Source organism: Typopeltis vanoorti, chromosome 4, assembly GCF_054136105.1.
Source record: "Typopeltis vanoorti isolate ZY-2024b chromosome 4, IOZ_Tvanoo_1.0, whole genome shotgun sequence".
NCBI classification, from domain to species: domain Eukaryota; kingdom Metazoa; phylum Arthropoda; class Arachnida; order Uropygi; family Thelyphonidae; genus Typopeltis; species Typopeltis vanoorti.
Genome location: NC_143552.1, coordinates 137,429,568 through 137,452,453, shown reverse-complemented (window position 1 = coordinate 137,452,453; position 22,886 = coordinate 137,429,568). Strand labels below are relative to the sequence as shown.

At 34.6% G+C, this 22,886-nt stretch overlaps 1 protein-coding gene across 3 annotated transcripts in view; it reads left to right on the top strand.

The window, feature by feature from the left end:
* The window catches only part of MRG15 (mortality factor 4-like), a 237,530-nt gene that overhangs the window by 133,506 nt on the left and 81,138 nt on the right, over nucleotides 1-22,886 (top strand). For all 3 annotated transcript variants that reach the window (XM_090391475.1, XM_090391474.1, XM_090391476.1), the window contains 2 exons: nucleotides 1,272-1,358; nucleotides 17,926-18,020. In XM_090391475.1, the coding sequence (XP_090247601.1) occupies nucleotides 1,272-1,358; nucleotides 17,926-18,020 (182 nt within the window). The remainder of the gene's footprint in view (nucleotides 1-1,271; nucleotides 1,359-17,925; nucleotides 18,021-22,886) is intronic.

The following is a 22,886-nucleotide window of genomic DNA, read 5'->3' as shown; positions in this document are numbered from 1 at the left end:
AAAGATAACAAATCGTATGTTGATTATCAGGTATTTTGTTTGTTCAACCTCCAAGTAGATAGCTGTATATTTCTTGGAAAACTTAAAATCATGGGTGTGTCTTATATCGTGTTGTTTTCTATTCCTTCCTGGAAAACTTTCTAACATGGCATTGTTGCTGTCAGTACACATTATTGCTTTAGAAAGTTACCATGCAATGTCCAGAATTTAGCAAAGGTCTGTGTCAATTAACGTAATCTGTCTTCTCACGTAATTTAATGTCATCGACATTTCCTTTAATTTAGTTTCTTCTGATTTCTGTCGCTACAATATTATGATTACATTTTCTGGTGAAAATTTAGGTAAAAATAAGATTCATTGTAACAAACATTTTCAGAATCAGAGACAATAAAATTGTTATATCTACTATCCTGATTGCTATTTCTCCTTCCCTTAGCTTTAATGAGTACCAAAATTTTTCAATTTTGGTTTTGATGTTACAAGTTTTAAAAAAGGTTGAGAACTGCTAATCTAGGTCATCAGACAATATCAGATTTCTTTTCTTGAACTGATACTAGCCATTCCTGAAGTAATTCCCAGAAAAAACTGTTGCTTTTCTCTTTTCTTATACAAAGCTAACCGTACAAATCTCAAATTGGTCCGACCTTAGACTGTTATAGTTCGAAATAGTGCCAAAAACCTCCTTAAATTTGATGTTTTCTCTAAATGGTTAATTATATGCCTCTATTCATGAGCTCACTCAAACCACTTTTCCATAGGTGTTCTCTTCCTCCTTTTTCTATAGTTGGAACAACACAAGTAGTTGCAAGTCAAAAGTCTACTACATTCAGTGTTTCCCCCATGAATCACAGCCTCTGGTTATTGTACTCCTGGGCTTAAATCATTAAGCCCTGGAGTACAACAGTAGTGATTTGTGTTCAGACTTTTATTGCTTTACCATTTATTTATTTATTTACCAAAAGTGCCAAAAATTTAAATACTGAATAGGATCGCTACAAAACTTTACCTGTTAGGCTAGCAGGTAAAAGAAAAAACTTATGTTGCTTCTTATTTTAAAACCGATAAAATACCCATGGGAGAACTTTTACAGTTGACTCACTATAACAAACATAAAGGGGCCACAGGAATAGTTTGTGATAGTGGATTAGTGAGAGACTTACCGTATAGGAGACTTTATTCAGTATTAGAAAAAAGTTTTTGTATAATATTTGGTATAGTGAATATAATTTTCTGTAATAATTGTTATATTAAATTTTTCTCCCCACTTTTAGTTGGGATGAATGGGTGCCAGAAAGTAGAGTTCTGAAATATAATGAAGCTAACTTACAGAAACAAAAGGAATTAGAAAAGGCACACTTGTAAGTTGTTTTTTTTTAATTCTACAAGGATATTTTCTATAGTGCTCAGACTTTAATATTTATGAATAATTTTATAACTTAAACTTCTGCAATTTACCTCTTGTCCAAAACAAGAAAAAGTAAATGGAACTCTACATTAAATTATATTTGTGATAGTATTTTCATGTTGTGAACAATGAACTCACCGTTCTTGCCGTAAGTGTGAGTCTATGTTCTGCATTGAAAGTTTATACTGTTCTTCATTATACAAGCTGTGAATATTGAGATAACCAGAACATTAAGTCATGCTTAATATTCTGGATGTATCAGAGGACATGTAAGTTATTCAACTTCGAATTAAATAAATTCAAATTATCTGAATATTTCTATAAAGTAATAGTTATGTTTATTTTTCAGGTGACATTTCTATCATAATACTAACCTATACAAAAACATGTTATAGTGAGTGTGGTTTAACACAATGCAATATAGTGAACTACTGAAATTCTTGATGCTTACTCTCAAGAGGTATACAGAATTCCATTATATAATACTTCATAATTAAGTTACATTATTACAAGTTTCCTATTGAAGTTTTCTTCAAAATTAATATATTTTTGTCAATGTCCACTATTGAGAGATTTTTACATTTCAGTCTTTCTCTAGGTCTTTACCACATCTACTGCATCATACATCTGCTTTGCTGATGCTTTCTTTCTTATTCCATTTAATTGTGATCACACTATCTTAGATTTATCTCTCTGCTCACACATTATCAAATGCCAGCAGTGTCAAGTTCCTTTCTAATATCTTCATTTTTTACTATGATTCTGCCATTGATGCCATCTGTTCTCTCCCTTAATTTTTCTCAGAACTTCTGTGGTCTCTGGGCTTTGAACTGTTTTATTCCTTACCCACTTCTCAGATAAAATAAAAGTGGTTTGAATACTGCCTTTTATGTGTTTTGGATAATTTCTCTTATTCCGTAGAAATTCATTCAGTTGGCTCCCCACTATACCACCTTATTTTCAAATTTAATTTTCCATCTTCTCTAAAAATTCCATACCCAAATAGCTGAAATATTTTACTTCAGTCCATTTGAGTATACAATTGGGTATTCTGAGGTTTGTCATTGAGAATGCATGTTTTCTCTGTTCTCACTTGCTTTCATATATTTATCTTTTAATTGCTCCTTTTCCTACCAAACTTATTACAGAATTTATTCAATTTAGTCCAAGAATCCTGAAATTGGATTTATTTAATATTGTACTGAATTTATTTAAGAATATAACATCATCATAACACTAATTAATGGTATAGACCATATTGGTCTGTTCCGGTCTCATTATCCATCCAGTATTCTTTTTTGAGGTGTACCCTGCCTTCTTTCTCCAATTGGCTTATATTTTAGTATTTGTTTAGGATGGCGGGTGTTGGCCATTCGGTTTACATGTTCGATCCATTTTTGTTTATAATTTGAATAAAGCATCATGTGCGAATATCATGTGTTAGGAAAATAACATAACATTATCATGAAAATAAAATATGCTGCAACATGATCAGAATTTCATGTCACACAGGCCCAGTTGAACAAGTCCCCCCCCTTCCCCCCACATCAGGGAAAAGCAGATTTTCCACTTTATTGAGTGGAAAATCTGCCACTCAACAAACTCCAATGTGACATACTAGAGTTCAGTATCAACGGAAAAGGGGGGGGGGGTTGACAATGGAACTATCAGAAGAATTGGAAAGTACCAAATCGGCATAATAGGTGTGTAAAAGAAAAAAAAGAAAGAAAAAAAAAAAGTCTGAAACAGGCGAAATTCTTCTAAACAACAAATACAACATGCTATTTTCAGATACCATTGAGAGAAAAAAAGTAGTAGCTATAGTATTCAGGAGTAGCTGTAGGATGTTAGAACCAAAATTGCAAAAGCAACATAACAAAAAATTAAAACTGCTATGGACAGATAACAAGCTTACACTCATAATGGATTAATCCCTATATACATACTAGTTAATTCATTACTTCTGTATGGAAGTGAAATTTGGACCCTCCTAAAAGATGGAGAAGTTGCTGGCATTTGAAATGAGGTGCTAAAGATGTCATACACTGATCATATCACAAATTTTGAAGTAAGACAAAGGTCAGTTCTTTCAGTGGCCCAAGAGATAATATCATAATATTCAAAAAATATTCAAAAGAAACAGCTCATCTGGTTTCGGCAGATCTAATGGTTTCCCAATGCAAGTTCTTGAAAGACTTATTCCAGGAACTTGAAAGGAGGCAGGCTTAGAATAAACTGTGGATAGACAATATAAAAAATTGTGCAGGTGCTTCACTTACAGAGCTGAAAGCTAAGTGTCATGCAAGGACTGAGTGGAAGATTCTGTCAGTAATATTTCTTAATATCTACCTTGATGGCCCTATTGTGGATTATGGGAATAAGAAGATAGTATTCAACACTAGATGTGAGGTAATCTTCTTGATTGGCTGGCAATATCAAGTAGTGATGTAGACAGATTTCAAAATGGGGAAATTGAACGATTAAACATATTTGTGCCATAGAAAGTTCTTCTAAGGAAGAAATACAGGATTTTTTTGAGGCATTGGAGACGGTAGCTAATACACACACAAAAATAATTAAAAGTTGGTCCTTGTTGGAGATCGAAGCAACAGAGTAGGAAAGCGAGTATCAGAAATATAGAAATGTTTTGGGAAAGCTTTGAGAAAAGAACAAAACTAATAATAATAATGATAACTACCTGCTGGAATTCTGTTCGTGACATGGATTATTCATTGTGAATATGATGTTCCAACATAAAGATATACACAAATTTACATGGAGAAAAGACACAAGAAATAAAAAAAATACACATTGACTACATTATTGTTGATATCTTCATACTGGTTCAGCACATAAGAGTATACAGAGGATTTGACATTGAAAGTGATCACCATTTATTTTGACAAAATTGTGGAGACTATTACCATGTTAAGAATAATTATTTTAATTTTACCGACATTTCAGCCTTCATATAAAAGTTGTCGTCTGAAGTATACATACCCTAGAAGTCAGACCAGTAGAATAATGGTTGATCCAATTAGTGTCATTTTGGCATACTGTTCGAATTGTAATGATGTTTTTCTGTGTGTGTGTTTATGTGTACGTCAGATGATGACCTTAATTTTGAAGGTCAGAAATTAAAGTAATTATTTTTCACGGTAGTAGTAGTCTATAATTTTGTCGTAATCCATTGAGATTTAACACACAAGTGTTGCAGTCACTATGGTAAGCTGAAGATGTGTTTCTTTTTATATTAATAAGCTAGCATTTTTAAAAAGATGTAGAGACGACGATCTTATTTCTAACTGCATCAAGCTAAAAAAGGAAATTCACCTCAGTGGAAAGCTAAGAATTTATAACTGTATGGAGAAAGCAATTCTCAGAGAGCAGATTCAGACTACTTGCAAAAACTTATCACTTGCTCAAAAGTAGGGTCTAAATTTAAAGTGGGAACTTATCAGTTATTTAAATCCAGATATTTGGGATTACTGACAATTTCGCTAAACATACTATGGAAACAAAGTAAAACTTATACTTAAATTTCTTAGATCGAAACAGCAGCAAGATTTAAATAGCTGACTGAAGAATTTCAGCAATTTAAATGTCTCATTATTGAATGACTTTGAGAACATCCAACCATAAGCCAGTGATAACATAAGCAATCAACTATAAACAAGACAAGACAGTAGCAACCACTTGACTTCATTGTGATTAATAGTCATATGATTGCTTAAGGGTCAAAGCTATAACTGAGAGGAGACCTCCACATAGCCTTTAAAGGAATGCAGAGAACCCAACCAGGGCTTCTGACCTAATGTCCAATCCTCACCTTCTCGTGGTGCACCCTGTAGGGTATCTGGATACTGAACGAATGAGGATGGGCTGGCAATTTGGGATATAGCTGACCAAATTGTATTCTTATTGGCTTAAACCAATGTAGAAAATGATGGTACAACATGACAAAATTTCGTGCCGGCTGGGGCGTCGCCCGGTTAAACAAGGCCCCCCGTTGTTTTCGCCAGAGAACCAGGGCGAACAGCGAAAAGTCAGCTACTGGAATAAATCTGAAAGCATACCCCAACTCAACATCACCAGAGTTAAAGATCAGTACTATCAACATAAGAAGCCTGAATGGCAAAGAAATGGAGCTAGCTGAGGAATTAGATAAGTACCAGATCAGCATAATAGGGGTGACTGAAACAAAAAACACAAAAACTGGTGAGATCTTTCTGAACAATAAATATAAAATGTTATATTAGGAAATGACAATCAAGGAAAAGAAGGAGTAGCCATAGTATTCAACACAAAATACAAGGCTAATCTTCTTGAATCGCATGCAGTCTCAAGTAGAATGATGTGGGCAAATATCAGAATGGGGAATTGGACAATGAGAATTATTTGTGCCTATGGTCCCACAGGAGGTTCTACTAAGGTAGAAGTGGTGGAATTTTTTGATGCTTTAGAAAAAGCAACTGACAACTTGTTGGGGATCTAAATAGCAGAGTAGGAAATGATTGTGAGACATACAAAAATATTTTGGGAAAATTTGGAGAAAAGAGCAAAGCCAATAATAATGGCAAATATCTGTTGGATTTCAGCTCAGGACATGGACTGGTTATTACTAATAGCATGTTCCAACATAAAAATGTGCACAACTTCACATGGAGAGAAGAAGCAAGGAATAAGAAAAGTCTCATTGACTATGTTATTGTTGATAGTGATGTTTCCTCCCTGGTGCAGGACACCAGAGTGTACAGAGGATTTGAAATTGGAAGTGATCACTATTTCGTCTTGAGCAGGATAAAATTGAATTTCATATTGAAAAGAATAACATGTAAGAAAGTTTTAAAGCGAATAAAAGTTGAGCAGCTCTCAGATGTGAACTGTAGACTAAAATACATAAAGATTATTGAAGGAAAAATGAAAGAGTTTGAGAACATGAACCAAACCTTGGAGATTCGGTGGCAAGCCTTGAAGAAAGCCCTAATTGATTCAGCCAGAGAGGCATGTGGTGAGGTTGTCTGCAAGGATAGAAAAATCAGAACTCCATGGTGGACACAGGAAGTTACAAAGGCAGTGAAGGAAAAGAAGAAAGCATATCAAAAGTTCCTGGCAAATAAGTCAGCTTGTGCTCTTAGAGAATACAGAGGCAAATGTAAGAAAGCTAAACACTGTGTAAAACCAGCTCAACAAAAGTCATGGGAGGACTTTGGTAAGAACATAGAAAATAAATATCAAGAAGATAGTAAGATATTCTGGAGGTTGTTGAAGAAGCTTAGAAATGGAGGAAAGAAGAGTGCTGTAAAATAGTTAGAGATGATAAAGTTTACATGAAAACAGGAGAAAAAGATATCCTTGAAGTATAGAGTAATTACTTGGAAAAATTGATAAATGAAAGAAGCAGTGATAGCACAGTGGTAAAAATCACTGACCAGGCATGTAGTCAGGAATACGTATTCATACTTGTAGTAGAAAAAGCCATCAAAGGCTTGAAATGTGGAAAGGCAGTAAAAGTAGATGATATTCGACCAGAAATGCTGAAGTATGGTGGTATAAAAGTCTTACAGTGGCTACACTGCATAGTTCAGAAAGACTGGACAAAGGGACGAATTCCCGATAATTGGAGTAGAGCACTAATAGTACCTATATATAAAAAGGGAAATAAAACTGAATGCAAGAATTATTACAGAGGTATTTCCCTACTGAGTGTTCCTGGCAAGATCTATTCAAGTATACTTGGGAAACGATTGAAAAGAATTGGGGAAGAAAAGCTTGGTGGAGAACAAGCTGGATTCAGGCCAAATAGAGGCTGTCAATATCATATCTTCAGTTTACGACAAATAGTCGAGAAAGCATGGGAATATAACAAAGATCTGTATTTAAGTTTTGTCGATTTTGAAAAGGCATATGATAAGGTGCCAAGAGAGAACCTCTTAAATACGCTGCAGTTATATGGTGTCAATGCGGCATTATATCAAGCAATACTTAGTCTTTATCTGAGTTGTAAGTCAGCAGTTAAAATTGAAGGAAGTACAGGAAGATGGTTTAATGTTAAATCTGGTGTGAGACAAGGATGTACATTATCCCCTCTGTTATTCATTATTTATATGGATCACATTATGAAGGAAATAGGTATTAAACATGATATCAAAATTGGAAATGTTAATGTCAGCTCTTTGCTTTATGCGGATGATGTTATACTTCTAAATAAATTCGCTACAAGTTTGCAAGAGTCCCTGACTAAATTGAATAACTGTTGTAATAGATATGGTATGAAGGTCAGCATTAAAAAGACAAAGACAATGAAAATAGGTAGAATTGTTGAAAATGTCAACTGTGTTGTGAACAGTGAACCTGTGGAACAAGTAAAACATTTCAGCTACTTATACACAATTTTTAGTGAAGATGGTAAATTAAATATGGAAATGGACAACAGAATCAGCAAAGCTGGTATGGTGGGAAGTCAATTGAAGAAATTCATATGGAATAAGAGAGAAATTAGTCGGAACACTAAATTAGCTATGTACAAGACAGTGTTCAAACCAGTTTTAACTTATGGATCTGAGAGCTGGGTCAGAAGTAAAACACTTGACCAAAGATTAGAGACCGCAGATATGAGAGTCCTGAGAAAGATTAGAGGCGTGAACAGATGGCATCAATGGCAATATCATATTAAAAATGTGGATATTAGGAAAGAACTTGACATTGTCAGCATCCAGGAATGTGTTAGCAGAGCTGATCTCAGGTGGTATGGTCACTTAAACAGAATGGGCGAGGAAAGATTAGCCAAACAAGTGTTCTCTGCCAAGTTGGCAAGAAAACGACCCAGAGGAAGACCAAGATATAGGTGGATTGATACGGTACAAAGTACCTTATACAATAGAAATATAAGATCTGATAATGTTGGAGTCTTGACAAGTAACAGACTGATTTGGAGGAAAATTGTAGATAGGAAGTTAGTAATGATGTAAATGTTTCATGTAGTACTATCATATCCTGTACACCCCCTTGAGGATACATATCAGGAATTTGATGATTAACTTTTCATCCCATGCCCTGAATAATGATGAACTCTTGCTGCTTAGTAAAGGCCTAAACTTTTCTGTGACTCCTAGAACAATTAACAAATGAGATTTAATATATCATATTGAAAAAGTATAAGGCTTTCCCAATTAAGGCTGATAAAATATGATTAGAAACTTCTAGCATTTTAAACTAGCAACCTCACCCAAAATGAATTAGCAGCTTTGAAATCCTTAAAAGGAAATCAGAATGTAGTAATTACTAGAGCCAATTAATGGAATGCTACTGCTATTTTAAACAACTTACCTTCAATTACTTACTATTATAATACGGAATTAACTCACGTAAAATATTCTTTATTAGTAGACTTTTCGTCTGATTATCACAGGCATCATCAGTACAAGTACAAAGGCTAATTAAACAATAACTGATATATTCACAAAGCTTTGAAGCGATGAGTCAAAAGACTCATCACGAGAGACTCTATATTGATACACTGACCATTATTTACACAATGCCTATCATACTTCTCCTTAAATTCATTCACAGACGAAGCATTCACAACTACATCTGGCAACGCATTTCACCCATTCACAACCCTCCAAGCAAAAAATCTAGTCCTGACACCCTTGTTAACCACACTCTTACATAATCTCCAGGGATGGCCCCTCGTTCTCTCCCTTCCTGGACTGGTCTTTACAATGTCATCAGTATCAGTCCTATAGAATCCTTTTAATAGTTTATATGCCTCTATCATATCTCTTCTCCTATGTCTATCAGCTAGTTTTTGGAGCCCACAGATCTTCAATCTATCCTCGTAGGGAACATCCCACAGACCTGCAACATTCTTTGTTACTCGCCTCTGAATCCTGTCCACTATTTCTTCATCACCAAGAAATCCAGGTGATCAGATCTGTGCACAATAGTCCAAATGCTGTCTTATTAATGCCTTATAAAGTGGAATAATAACTTCCTTATCCCTGCTTGTTAGTGCGTTCATCAAATTACTTCCTGTAATTTGATGTTATGTTTTGACAATCTTTGCAATATGACCTTTAAACTTAAGTTCTCTATCCACAATAACTCCCAAGTCCCTTGCCTCATCAACTTCTTGCAGTTCATTTCCATCAATATAGTAAACAGCATGTGATCTCACCCTCCCGAAGTGCATCACCTTACACTTAGCCACGTTAAACTGACAGCCATTTACCTTAGTCCATACCGTCAGCCTATGTAAGTCATCCTGCAAGATATCTACATCATCTGAATTGACTATTGCTCTTCCTAATTTTGCATCATCAGCAAACAAGTGGATATTTCCTTTCAAAGTATTACAAATATCATTGATGTACAAATTAAATAATAGAGGACGAATCACTGAGCCCTGAGGTACACCACTAGTCACCTGCCTTCTCCTGGACTCAGCTCCTCCATAAAGCACTCTTTGATATCTATCCACCAGCCATCCTCTCATCCAAATCACCAGCTTCAGATCCATACCCATTTGCTTGAATTTATGCAACAGAGTTCTGTGTGGAATCCTGTCAAATGCCTTTGCAAAGTCCAACAGTATCACTGAGTTAGGATTTCCTTTCTCCAACCCCACTGTTACGTTATTATAGAAAGTAAGCAAGTTACTGAGACAAGGCCTACCCTTCACAAAACCATGTTGGCCCTTATAAAGTATCAATTGCTGTCCACCCAGTCCTGAATTCTAATTTTTATCAATTTCTCCAAAACCTTAACCACCACTCCAGATATATTAATTGGTTTATAGTTTGCAACCTCTGTCTTGGAGCTTCCCTTATGCAGTGGAATTATTTTTCCCTCTTTCCACTCTGTTGGTACTTTACCAGAACTGAGGCTTAAATTAAACAGCCTAGTTAGAGGAGGTGCTAATTCTCTTGCACATTCTCATAACACATGGGCCAATATGCCATCTAACCCAATGGCAGTGTTAGCATTAAGGTTCTGTAATATATTAAGCATCTCTATTTCATCTATCTCTAGACTCTCATCAGTCAATGACACATTCAACACTGCAATATCACAACCAAGGTGGTACACTTTTGCAAAATGATCACTAAGCAACTGAACTATTTTATTTGCTTCTGTAATTTCTCTTCTATCAACACTTTTTAAAGTAATCTTTCCAGGTTATTCTTCCTTTTACTTGCCACATAGCAAAAGAACTCCTTAGGGTTTCTTTTGGATTCATCAGCTAGCTTCTTCTCATAATTAGCTTTGGCTTTCCTTACCATACAGAGGTAACTCTTTTTGCCTGTACCTTGTACTGCTCATGGGAACGCTCATCTCCTTTTTCTTTATACTTCCTCCACAACTTTTCCTTTATCTGCAACTCCTGCTTAATAATATTATTCATCCATCTTACTCCTACTTGATTTCTCCTTCTGACTCTGGGAATACAGTCTGATACAGCTTTCTTTAAATACTCTTGTCAGTCTCCCACACACCATCAACATCTCTCCCCTTCAAATTCTCATGCCATAGCACTGCTAAAAGCTGACTTCTCAGCTTGTCATAATCACCAGCCTTGTAATTCCACATATACCCACATATATATTCCACATATTCTCTTCTTAATAGAATATTCAGCACATCTTACAATCTCCCAGATCAAGACCACATGATCGCTTTCCCCAAGTGGAGACAGTGTAACTAAATTACTTATTGATATGTTCTCCGATGTTATGACCAGATCTAAATCTCTTGTCCCTTCCATTACATGCTGTCTCAGGTAGTTATCTCTTAATAACTGTATAAACTCCATTTCCTTTGTTCCTTGTGACCATTCCTTCTCCCAATCTATGTCCACAAAGTTAAAATTCTCCCTTATACCCCTTGGATTATAACAACAACCGATTACATCTTTCACCCTGTTGATCTCTATCTCACACCAAACAGATATTGTTCAGATTTTAGACTTAGAGCTGCTGAGTGACATGATTTGATATTAATTTGCGATGTAGACTATAATTTAGCAGTTAGTAGACTCACAAAATGTTGAACAGAACATCATCATCAAATTCCTGACATGTACCCTCAAGGGGTGTACAGGATATGACAGTACTACATGAAAAAATTACATCGTTACTAACTTCCTATCCACAATTTTCGTCCAAATCAGTCTGTTACTTGTCAAGTCTACAACATTATCAGATCTTATATTTCTATTGTCTAAGGCACTTTGTACCGTATCAGAGCTGATCTCAAGTGGTATGGTCACTTAAACAGAATGGGCGAGGAAAGATTAGCCAAACAAGTGTTCTCTGCCAAGTTGTCAAGAAAACGACCCAGAGGAAGACCAAGATATAGGTCTTCCTCTGGGTCGTTTTCTTGACAACTTGGCAGAGAACACTTGTTTGGCTAATCTTTCCTCGCCCATTCTGTTTAAGTGACCATACCACCTGAGATCAGCTCTGCTTACACATTCCTGGATGCTGACAATATCAAGTTCTTTCCTAATTTTAAGTTCTTTCCTCATTTTTAATATGATATTACCATTGATGCCATCTGTTCACGCCTCTAATCTTTCTCAGAATAGATATTCTTATACTTATATCTTAGATATTATTATACTCTCTCTAATCCCCATCAGATTAGAGACTCATATCTGCGGTCTCTAATCCTTGGTCAAGTGTTTTACTTCTGACCCAGCTCTCAGATCCATAAGTTAAAAATGGTTTGAACACTGTCTTGTATATAGCTAATTTAGTGTTCTGACTAATTTCTCTTTTATTCCATATGAATTTATTCAATTGATTTCCTTCCGTACCAGCTTTGTTGATTCTATTGTCTATTTCCATATTTAATTTACCATCTTCAGTAAAAATCGTGCCTAAGTAGTTCAGGTTCCCCGTTCACAACACAATTGACATTTTCAACAATTCTACCTATTGTCATTGTCTTTGTCTTTTTAATGCTAACCTTCATACCATATCTATTACAACAGTTATTCAATTTAGCCAGAGACTCTTGCAAACTTGTAGCGAATTTATTTAGAAGTATAACATCGTCTGCATAAAGCAAAGAGCTGACATTAACATTACCCATTCTGATATCGTGTTTAATACCACTTTCCTTCATAATGTGATCCATATAGATAATGAATAACAGAGGGGGATAATGTACATCCTTGTCTCACACCAGATTTAACATCAAACCAACTTCCTGTACTTCCTTCAATTCTAACTGCTGACTTACAACTCAAAAAAAGACTAAATGTTGCTTGATATAATGCCCCATATAACTGTAGCGTATTGAATAGCTTCTCACTTGGCGCCTTGTCATATGCCTTTTCCAGGTCGACAAAACTTAAATACTGATCTTTGTTATATTCCCATGCTTTCTCAACTATTTGTCGTAAAGTGAAGATCTGATTCTGACAGCCTCTATTTGGTCTGAATCCAGCTTGTTCTTCACCAAGTATACTTGCATAGATCTTGCCAGGAACACTCAGTAGGGAAATACCTCTGTATTTCTCACATTCAGTTTTATTTCCCTTTTTATATATGAGTACTATTAGGGCTCTACTCCAATCATCGGGAATTCGTCCCTCTGTCTAGGCTTTCTGAACTATGCAGTGCAGCCACTGTAAGACTTTTATACCACCATACTTCAGCATTTCTGGTCGAATATCATCTACTCCTGCTGCCTTTCCACATTTCAAGCCTTTGGTGGCGTTTTCTACTTCAAGTATGGATTTGTATTACTTACTGTATGCAGCTATTCAGTGTTTTTTTACCACTGTGCTATCACTACTTGTTTCATTTAGCAATTTTGCGAAGTAATTACTCCATACTTCAAGGATATCTTTTTCTACTGTTTTCATGTAACCTTTATCATCTCTAACTCCTTTTACAGCACTCTTTCCTCCATTTCTAAGTTTCTTCAACAACCTCCAGAATATCATCTTACCACCTTCTTGATATTAATTTTCTATGTTCTTGCCAAAGTCTCCCATGACTTTTGTTTAGCTAGTTTTACACAGTTTTTAGCTTTCTTACATTTGTCTCTGTATTCTCTAAGAGCACGAGCTGACTTATTTGCCAAGAACTTTTGATATGCTTTCTTCTTTTCCTTCACTGCCTCTTTAACCTCCTGTGTCCACCATATAGTTCTGATTTTTCTATCCTTGCAGACAACATTACCATAAGCCTCTCTGGCTGAATCAAGCAGTGTTTTCTTCAAGGCTCTTGCACTGAATCAATCTCCAAGGTTTTGTTTCTGTTCTCAAACTCTTTCATTTTTTTTTCAGTAATCGTTGTGTATTTTAGTCTACAGTTCACATCTGAGAGCTGCTCAACTTTTATTCGCTTTAAAACTTTCTTACATGTAATTCTTTTCAGTACGAAAAATAATTTTATCTTGCTCAAGACTAAATAGTAGTCGCTTCCAATTTGAAATCCTCTGTACACTCTAGTGTCCCACACCAGGGAGGAAACATCAGTATCAACAATAACATAATCAATGAGACTTTTCTTATTCCTTGCCTCTTCTCTCCATGTGAATTTGTGCACATTTTTATGTTGGAACATGGTGTTAGTAATAGCCAGTCCATGTCCCGAGCAGAAATCCAACAGGTATTTGCCATTATTATTGGTTTTGCTCTTTTCTCCAAATTTTCCCAAAATATATTTATATGTCTGACAATCATTTCCTACTCTGCTATTTAGATCCTCAACACGGACCAACTTTTCCTTTTTCATTGTGTCAGTTGCTTTTTCTAAAGCATCAAAAAATTCCTCCACTTCTACCTTAGTAGAACCTTCTGTGGGACCATAGGCACAAATAAGTCTCATTGTCCAGTTCCCCATTCTGATATTTGCCCACATCACTCTACTTGAGATTGCCTGCCATTCAAGAAGATTAGCCTCGTATTTTGTGTTGAATACTATGGCTACTCCTTCTTTTCCTTGATTGTCATTGCTTGAATATAACATTTTGTATTTATTGTTGAGAAAGATCTCACCAGTTTTTCTCTTTTTTTGTTTCAGTCACCCCTATTATGTCGATCTGGTACTTATCTAATTCCTCAGCTAACTCCATTTCTTTGCCATTCAAGCTTCTTATGTTGATAGTACCGATCTTTAACTCTGGTGATGTTGAGTTGGGGTATGCTTTCAGATTTGTTCCAGTAGCTGACTTTTCGCTGTTTGCCCTGGTTCCCTGGAGAAAACAACGTGGGGACCTTGTTTAACCGGGCGATGCCCCAGCCGGCATGAAATTTTGTCATGTTGTACCATCATTTTCTACATTGGTTTAAGCCAATAAGAATACAATTTGGTTGGCTATATCGCAAATTGCCAGCCTGTCCTCGTTCGTTCAGTGTGCGGAGAACCGGCCCAGGTCGGTTCTCCGCATTCTTTAAAATCTATGTGGAGGTCCCCTCTCAGTTATGCATCTTTGACCCTTAAGCACACCTTTGAACAGAACAATTTATACAAATTCAGCGAGTTTATAACTCAGCCACAGGATTAATTATTCAACTTCAAAAGACTTAGTTTCGCACACATCGCTTAGTGTGTGAAATCTTTTTTTATATCTTGCTATCAGTTTCAGCATGCACTGCTAAATGCAAACATCATCATCATCAATTCCTAATATGTACGCTTGGGGGGGGGGTACAGGATATTATGATAATATTACATAAAAAAGAGAAATTAGTCAAAACTCTAAATTAGCTGTATACAACACAGTGTTCAAGCCAATCTGAGAGCAGTGTTAGAAATAAAATACTTGACCAAAGACTAGATATCCCAGATATGGGAGTTCTGAGAAAGATTAGGGTGTGAATAAATTTTTCTGCATTTCCTCATATTAAAAATGAGGATAAAGAGCCTAGAGACTATTTTTCCAGCGACATAAATTAAGTTAAGGGGATAATAAATCCCATGTTATTTTACAGCTGGGGACGAAACTCGGAGATCGAAATCTAAGAGTTTCATGCCGATGAACTATCGTCGAGTCCAAGCGTAAGTCATCACTTGGGTAGTACAACACTATGGCAACTACTGTCAAAGGTGGAGCAAGCTCCATCACTCTCCTTAATATTTTCTCATAATGTAAAATGCAGCTCCTAGGAGATGTATTACTGTTTTTCATTATGAGGAGAAGTCATTACCCAGACCAGTTTTGACCTTTATTGAGGTCTCATCAGTGAGTAGGTAGACCTGGAATATCAAGGTTTAAGTGAACCAAACTTACATATACTCCTACTAACGAATTGCCAGACCGGCGTACCTATATATTATTATTACTACAATAAAGAGCCAAGCGGCTATTTTTCTGGTGACATAAATTAAGTTAATGGGATAATAAATCCTATATTATTTTACAGCCGGGTATGAAACTTGGAGATCGAAATCTGTCAAAATCTAAGAGTTTCATGCCGAAGAACTATCGGCGAATCCAAGCATGAGTCATCACTTGGGTAGTACAACATTATGACAACTCGTGTCAAAGGTGGAGCAATAGTGACGGAGCTTGCTCCACCTTTGACACGAGTTGCCATAGTGTTGTACTACCCAAGTGATGACTCGCGCTTGGACTCACCGATAGTTCTTCACCATGAAACGCTTAGATTTCGATCTCCGAGTTTCGTACCCGGTTGTAAAATAATATGGGATTTATTATCCCCTTAACTTAAAAATGAGGATATTAGGAAATATTTTAGTTAGATTCCTGGATATCAGTTAGCATCCAGGAATGTGTTAGAAGAGCTAATCTCAGGTGGTATGGTCACTTAAAACAGAATGAGAGAGGAAAGATTAGCAAAACAAAGAAATATAAGATCTGTTAATTTTGGAGTCTTGACAGGTAACAGATTGATGTGGAGGAAAATTGTAGATAGGAAGTTAGTGGTGATGTAAGTTTTTCATGTAGCACCTGATTTCAAACATGCTTGAACTTGTCACAGCATTTAAACCATTGCAGGTTCATATCAATTTTGATAATTTTTTGCAGAACATTTATTCACTTTCCACAGAACCCCTTGAGGGTACATGTCAGGAATTTGATGATGCTGATACATGAAAAAGTTACACCAATACTAACTTCTAGTCAACAATTTTCCTCAAAATTAATCTATTATCTGTCAAGACTTCAACATTATTAGATCTGTTAAATTTTGATAAGAGATAGCTGTACAGGTTAACATGCAGTGGGGAGATTATGCGGACCATGTAGCTCTAAATAGTACTTCACAAGGTTAGAATGTAGTCACCTGTTATTTTCAACATGCTGAAAACACTTGGGATCAGTAGGATGTTTGTGTCAGATTATTATTATTATTATTCGTGACACCTCCGAGGAGTCCGAAGACTCATCGCAGGAAGATACCTACTGTGTAACTCTCCGTCTCCACTATTACACAGAACCTCCACTATCAATCAAGTATTTTCAGGACTGGGGCAACTCATATATAGGAGCTAATGACTTCACATCACTTGCCTTAGTATCCCATAATGCAAAAGCACGTATCCTTACGGACATGTATAATGCTACATTATGCGAAGAGCCACTACCCAAACTTGTTTCGACCTTTATTGAGGTCTCATCAGTATAAACCAAGTATATAATTTCTTAGTATTTTTAATTGATGGTATAACCAAGTGGATAAACTTCCAGCAACTCTCTCTAATCCAGTCTTTTAATAATAAGGTGTGACACCTTTTGGCTACTTGTATATGAAAATATGACTTTTGGATTACTTCAACCTTAGTGTCACCTCTGGGTCTGGGTAGTGACCCTTACCATAATGCATAGTATACATGTCTGCAAGGATATATGCTTTGTATTATGGGATACTAAGGCAAGTCATTAGCTTCTTTATACAGTTTTCCCCAGTCCTTTGCTTACACTTGGATAAACCAAGTATGTAATTTCTTGGTATCTTTAATTTATTTAACATTGTTAGCAGAGCTAATCTCAGGTGGTATGGTCACTTAAACAGAATGGGAGAGAAAAGATTAGCAAAACAAGTGATTTCTGCCAGGTTGGCAGGAAAAAGATCCAGAGGAAGACCAAAATACAGGTGGATTGACACAGTAAGACAGAAATATAAAATCTGATAATATTGGAGTCTTGACAGATAACAGATTGATTTGGAGGAAAATTGTTGATAGGAAGTTAGTAATGATGTAAGATCTTCATGTAGTACTATCATAATATCCTTTACACCCTTTGAGACATGTCAGGAATTTGATGATGATGTTGCAAAAATGTGATCATTTGTTTTAAACCTTTCTCTGTAGAGTTAAATCACTAATCTGTAAAATTTACAACTCAAAATGGTATTTATATCAATGAAATCCTTGGATTTTGTCACATTATATAGTGACTTATGATCAGAATAATTCCGTGTTTTGTAGTGGTGACTATTTATTATAAATAGGATAATTATAGTATTAGTAATAGTAAGGCATCCATTTGTTTGTTTGTTCTTTTTAATTTATTCAATTTTTTTTTCTTTATAGAAAAACAAAGAAGCCTAAAGTACCTAAAACAAAAAAGGAAACTGAAAAGGAAAGATCGGTTACGCCTTCACAAGAAAAGCAGCCAAAGCCAAAAGGTAATTTACAATTACAATAGAAAAATAAATGTATTAGTTATTCAGCTGTACCATTTCATGCATATAATTTGTTCTCTCTTTGGATAGCCATCCAGTGTTTTTTTTTTTTTTTTTTTTTTTTTTAATTATTATTATTATTATTCAATAACCAAAAAAGAACTAGAAAAAAATTGTAAGGCAGCCTCAGGAATCTATTTGTAATATCTTGAATTGCAAATCAGCAGCAAAATTTGAATATTATACTAAAATAGCTGAACATTAAATTACAGTAAGTCAGAATTGTACACCGTTATTGTTTTATAATGGTGTACAAATTGTTGTTTATAATCTATATGGATTATCTTAAGAAAAGCAATATCAAATCAGTAGCATTACACTAAATTCTTTATATTCTATTCAGGTGATGTTATCTCTAGTATGAAAGGTAAGCTTATCTTTCATGCGACCTGTTAACTCACCTTAGTTAGGAAAGCCTTTATAAAGGTTCTTCATATTCTATTATAGAATTTGAAAGTCTTTCTGAGCCAAGTACATTGTCTTTACCAAACAACTTGAATGAGAGGTTGCAAAATCTATAGCACATTAATATTAGCATGTCTGCAAGTGTGAGCAAAATTATCAAAACTCTATGAAGTTATCTTTCTAAATCAGGCCTGCAGTGTTTTTTTTTTTTTTTTTAAATCTGAACTTGAAAGAAAGATTGTCGAGTCCAGAGAAATTGCGTTAGATTCTTCCCACATTAATAACTCCCTAAGTTTCAATCTTTCTGATGCACACATTGCCTCTGTTCAATACTGGCGCACTCGTGACAGCACGTAGTGTTTTGATATTACGCGTCCAAACGAAAAAATTAGAATACTCAAAGAAAATGTGTTGAATGATTTGCAATTCTATTTTATTGCATAGATAATAATTCTGATTAAATATGAATTAACATAATCTAAATATCTGTGTACTTGTAGATTGTATAACCATGTAAACACAAAAAAAGTGATATAAATTGTAAGAAATCTGTTATTTGAAAACATTCACAAAATTAGAATAATTTTTAACGTGGTTCAAAATATTGGAATATTCCAAATTTTTCTGATTGGTTTTGAGAAGAGCATAGAAATAACATATATTTCATTAGCTGCAGAAGCAGCTCGTGTGCGAGGAATCATTTGCACGTGAATTTCAGTTAATAATTTGCTAAACATTGGTCGAATGATATCAGAAGCTAAGAAGTTTCGTATGGTGTTCTACACAAAGAAGCCTAAACTCAACAGTTTATAGCTAAGGAATTGAAATATTCTCAAGCAAGCATGAGTAGAGTATTCAGACAGTATTTTAGTAACTGTAGTTTTCAAAATAATAGCTGCAATAGCAGTTGAAAGGTAATAACCACATCAAGAGATGAGAAGAGATTGAAGAATATCATGAAGAAACACCACTTCTGAAGTGTAAGGTATTTTCACAGGAGATGGAAAGAACTAGGTGTGAATGTGTCTAAATCTATTTGACATTGAGACGACTTCGCAAATTGGGTTTTAAATCACTTGTGCCTAAGACAAAGCCACTTGTGACTTCCAAGCAAAAGGCAGCTAGAGTGTGATGGTATAAGCAAAGACTGTTGTAGGGTCAAGAGGACTTGAAAAGGGTACTTTTTTAACGATGAAAGTATGTTTTGTGTGTCCTGTGTGTTCATCAAGGGATATGTGTTTGGCATCTTAAGCAAGAAGCATTTGATAATGAATGCGTGAAATGTTTGGTGAAGTTTGCAACCTCTGTCATGGTATGGACTGCAGGGGGGTCCAGGTAGGCAGTGTATTGTGTACAAAGGAGTCAATTCCAAAGTGTACCAAGAAATTCTTGAGAAGTTTATGATACTGTCATTGGAAAATTTATGTCATGGTGATTTCCTTTTGCAGCAAATTCAGCTTCTTGTTACACTTCTAAGACCACTACTAAATGGCTCAAAGAAAGGCAAATCAATGTAATTCCTTAGCCAGCAAAGTCACAGATTTAAACCCTATTGAGAATTTGTGGGGAATTATGAAGAAACGTCTTCAAGAAGTTGCCCCAAGAGACAAAAATGAACTTGTTTCTAGTCTGCAAGCCATATGGCCATGTTTGGATTAAAAAAAAAAAAAAAGACTGTGAACTGCTAGTAAATAATTTGACCCATGTTTAGCAACACGAGCTGGTCCTGCAGCTAATGAAATATATGCCATTTCTATGCTCTCCTCAAAACCAATCAGAAAAATCTGGAATATTCTAATATTTTGAACCATGGTAAAAATTATTCTAAATTTGTGATCGTTTACAAATGGTCATAAAAACTAAGGGGGATGCAACAAAGTACTAATTATCATCTTGTTTCCCTTTGACTGTAATTTTTGTGCATTTATTTTTGCATTATTCTAATATTTTGAACCATGTTAAAAATGATTCTGATTTTGTGAATGTTTCAAATAACAGTTTTCTTATAATTAATATTACGCTTTTATGTGTTTACATGGTTATATAATCTACAAAGTACGTAGATTTTGATTATGCTAATTCATATTTGCTAATAATTATTTTCTATGCAATAAATTAGAATTGCAAATCATTCAACACGTTTACTTTGATTATTCTAATTTTTTAATTTGGAGGTGTATATGTAATATGCACCCCCTTGTTGAGGGTACATGTCAGGAATTTGATGATGTGCAAAATATCTACATACACTAGTAAATAAATTATATATTTAGTTTAATCCTTTATCCAAATGTAAACAAAGTTTGCACCTGAAGTATCTTCAGGATTGGGGCAACTCGTGGCAAAGGTGGACTGAGTTATGATCACTTTCCTTAGTATCCCATAATGCAAAGCACATCTCTTTGCTGACATGTATATGGCATTGACCCTTCCCATAATGCATAGCATTATACATGTCCACAAGATGTGCTTTGCATTATGGGATACTAAGGAAAGTAATCAGAACTCAGTCCACCTTTGTCACGAGTTGCCCCGGGTCCTGAAGATACTTCAGGCACAAACTTTGTTTGCTTACACTTGGATAAAGGATTAAACTAAATATATAATTTATAGTCTAACCAAGTGAAAAAAAACTTCCAACACTAGTAAATACTTAAACTAATTGTTCTCTATCATAGGTTATTTTCTTCAAAACAAAACTACCTGTATATGATGCTCAACTCAATTTTAATTTAAGGAATTAAGAATTAGGTTAGAAACAAATTGTCAAATATTGGATAACATTATGGATTGAACATATTGTCTTCATTGGCAGAATAGTAAAAAACGGGTCTTATAAAGGAACTAGATATTATTAGTATACAATAATCTGTTAAGCAGAGTGAATTTTTAGAGTTGTAAAGTCATTTAAACAGAATTGAAAATAAGGTGACATAAGGTACTATAAGTAAAGTTAGTTGGGGAAAGACCTAGAGGAAGATCAAGATGAATTGAACTGATGTGGTTTGGAGTAATATGAGAGAAGGCAGACATAAAAGTTGACGTTGGCCATATGGAGACCTAGGAAGTAATTGATGCTCATTTTCAATTAGAAATTGAAATCCAGTAGTTTAAGGGCATTGTACTTAAAATAAATATTATGTTTTATTATTTTATCTTCTATGAGTTTTTTTTTTTTTTTTTTTTTTTTTGATCTAATATGATCTTTGTCTTAAAATGTCATGATTTTTGTTTTCTTTTGTGAGATCTTTAGACTGTCTTGCTGGCTTTTTTGGCTCATAGACTGTTTTTTGTTGTTCTTGTATCTTGTTTTATTGTTTTTCCATATCTTTATAAGTTAATCAATATATACATTGAATAGAGTTGGAAACAAACTACATCTCTGTCTTACATCTTGATTAATTTCAATCTCTTCTGTTAATCAATTACTTAATAGTAACATTATTTTTGTATCTTCATACAAAATTTTCCTCTATGTATTTTATCAAAAGCTTTCCCATCTATAAAGGCTAAGTGTGTGTCACCAAATTTGAATTCTTGTCTTTTTTCAATAATTTAAGATATAAATCTTAACTATACATGATCACCTTGGTCTAAAACTTCTCTTTGCTCTTCTGGAAGTTGTAACCTATGCAGAGCTTATTCCTCTAATTTTCACGGATATCTATTTCCTTTCTTAAATATAGATAGATACCAATCTCATGGTACCTTACATTTCCTAACACAGTTATTTATCTGTAGGAATCTTTAATATAAATATTCTCCACCATACTTCAAAAGTTTGTTTTCGTGCCATCTAATCTAGTTGCTTTTCTATTTTTTTTATAAATTTTATTTTATTTTTTATTTTTTTGCTTTTAGTTCTTCCAGTCCAATCATTTCTACATCTGTACTGATTTCATCAGTTTTCTGTTAATAAATTTGAATCGTAACATGAATTTTTACAGTGTTCTATCCATTGTGTTTCTCATTTTATATTGATTTGTTCTGTATCTCTTTTTTCATTATTTAATTTCCTTAATATTTTGTAGGATACGTTCATTTTATTTTTGTATATTTTTTCTGTTTCCTTTGTTTTTAAAGGAATGATCTATATGCTCATTGTCTTTCATTTATTACATTTCTGTTCTTTTAATGCTTTTCTTTTTAATATTTTACTTTCATTTTATTTCATTTTATTTATTAATTATGGGACACTCTTTTGAGATTTAGACAGTGTCAAGTCCAGATAACTTAGTATCCAAGTTGGCAAGAAATGCCTTAATCTTTCACAGATGGTAAAGGACGTGAGGTATGAAGTTTGAATCTGGCAAGAGTAGCAAGAGAAGATTTTCCTTAGTTATATTGATATAGAGCTTTGATGGAACATATGACCAAGGGATCTGCTTTGTCTTTTGGCACTTT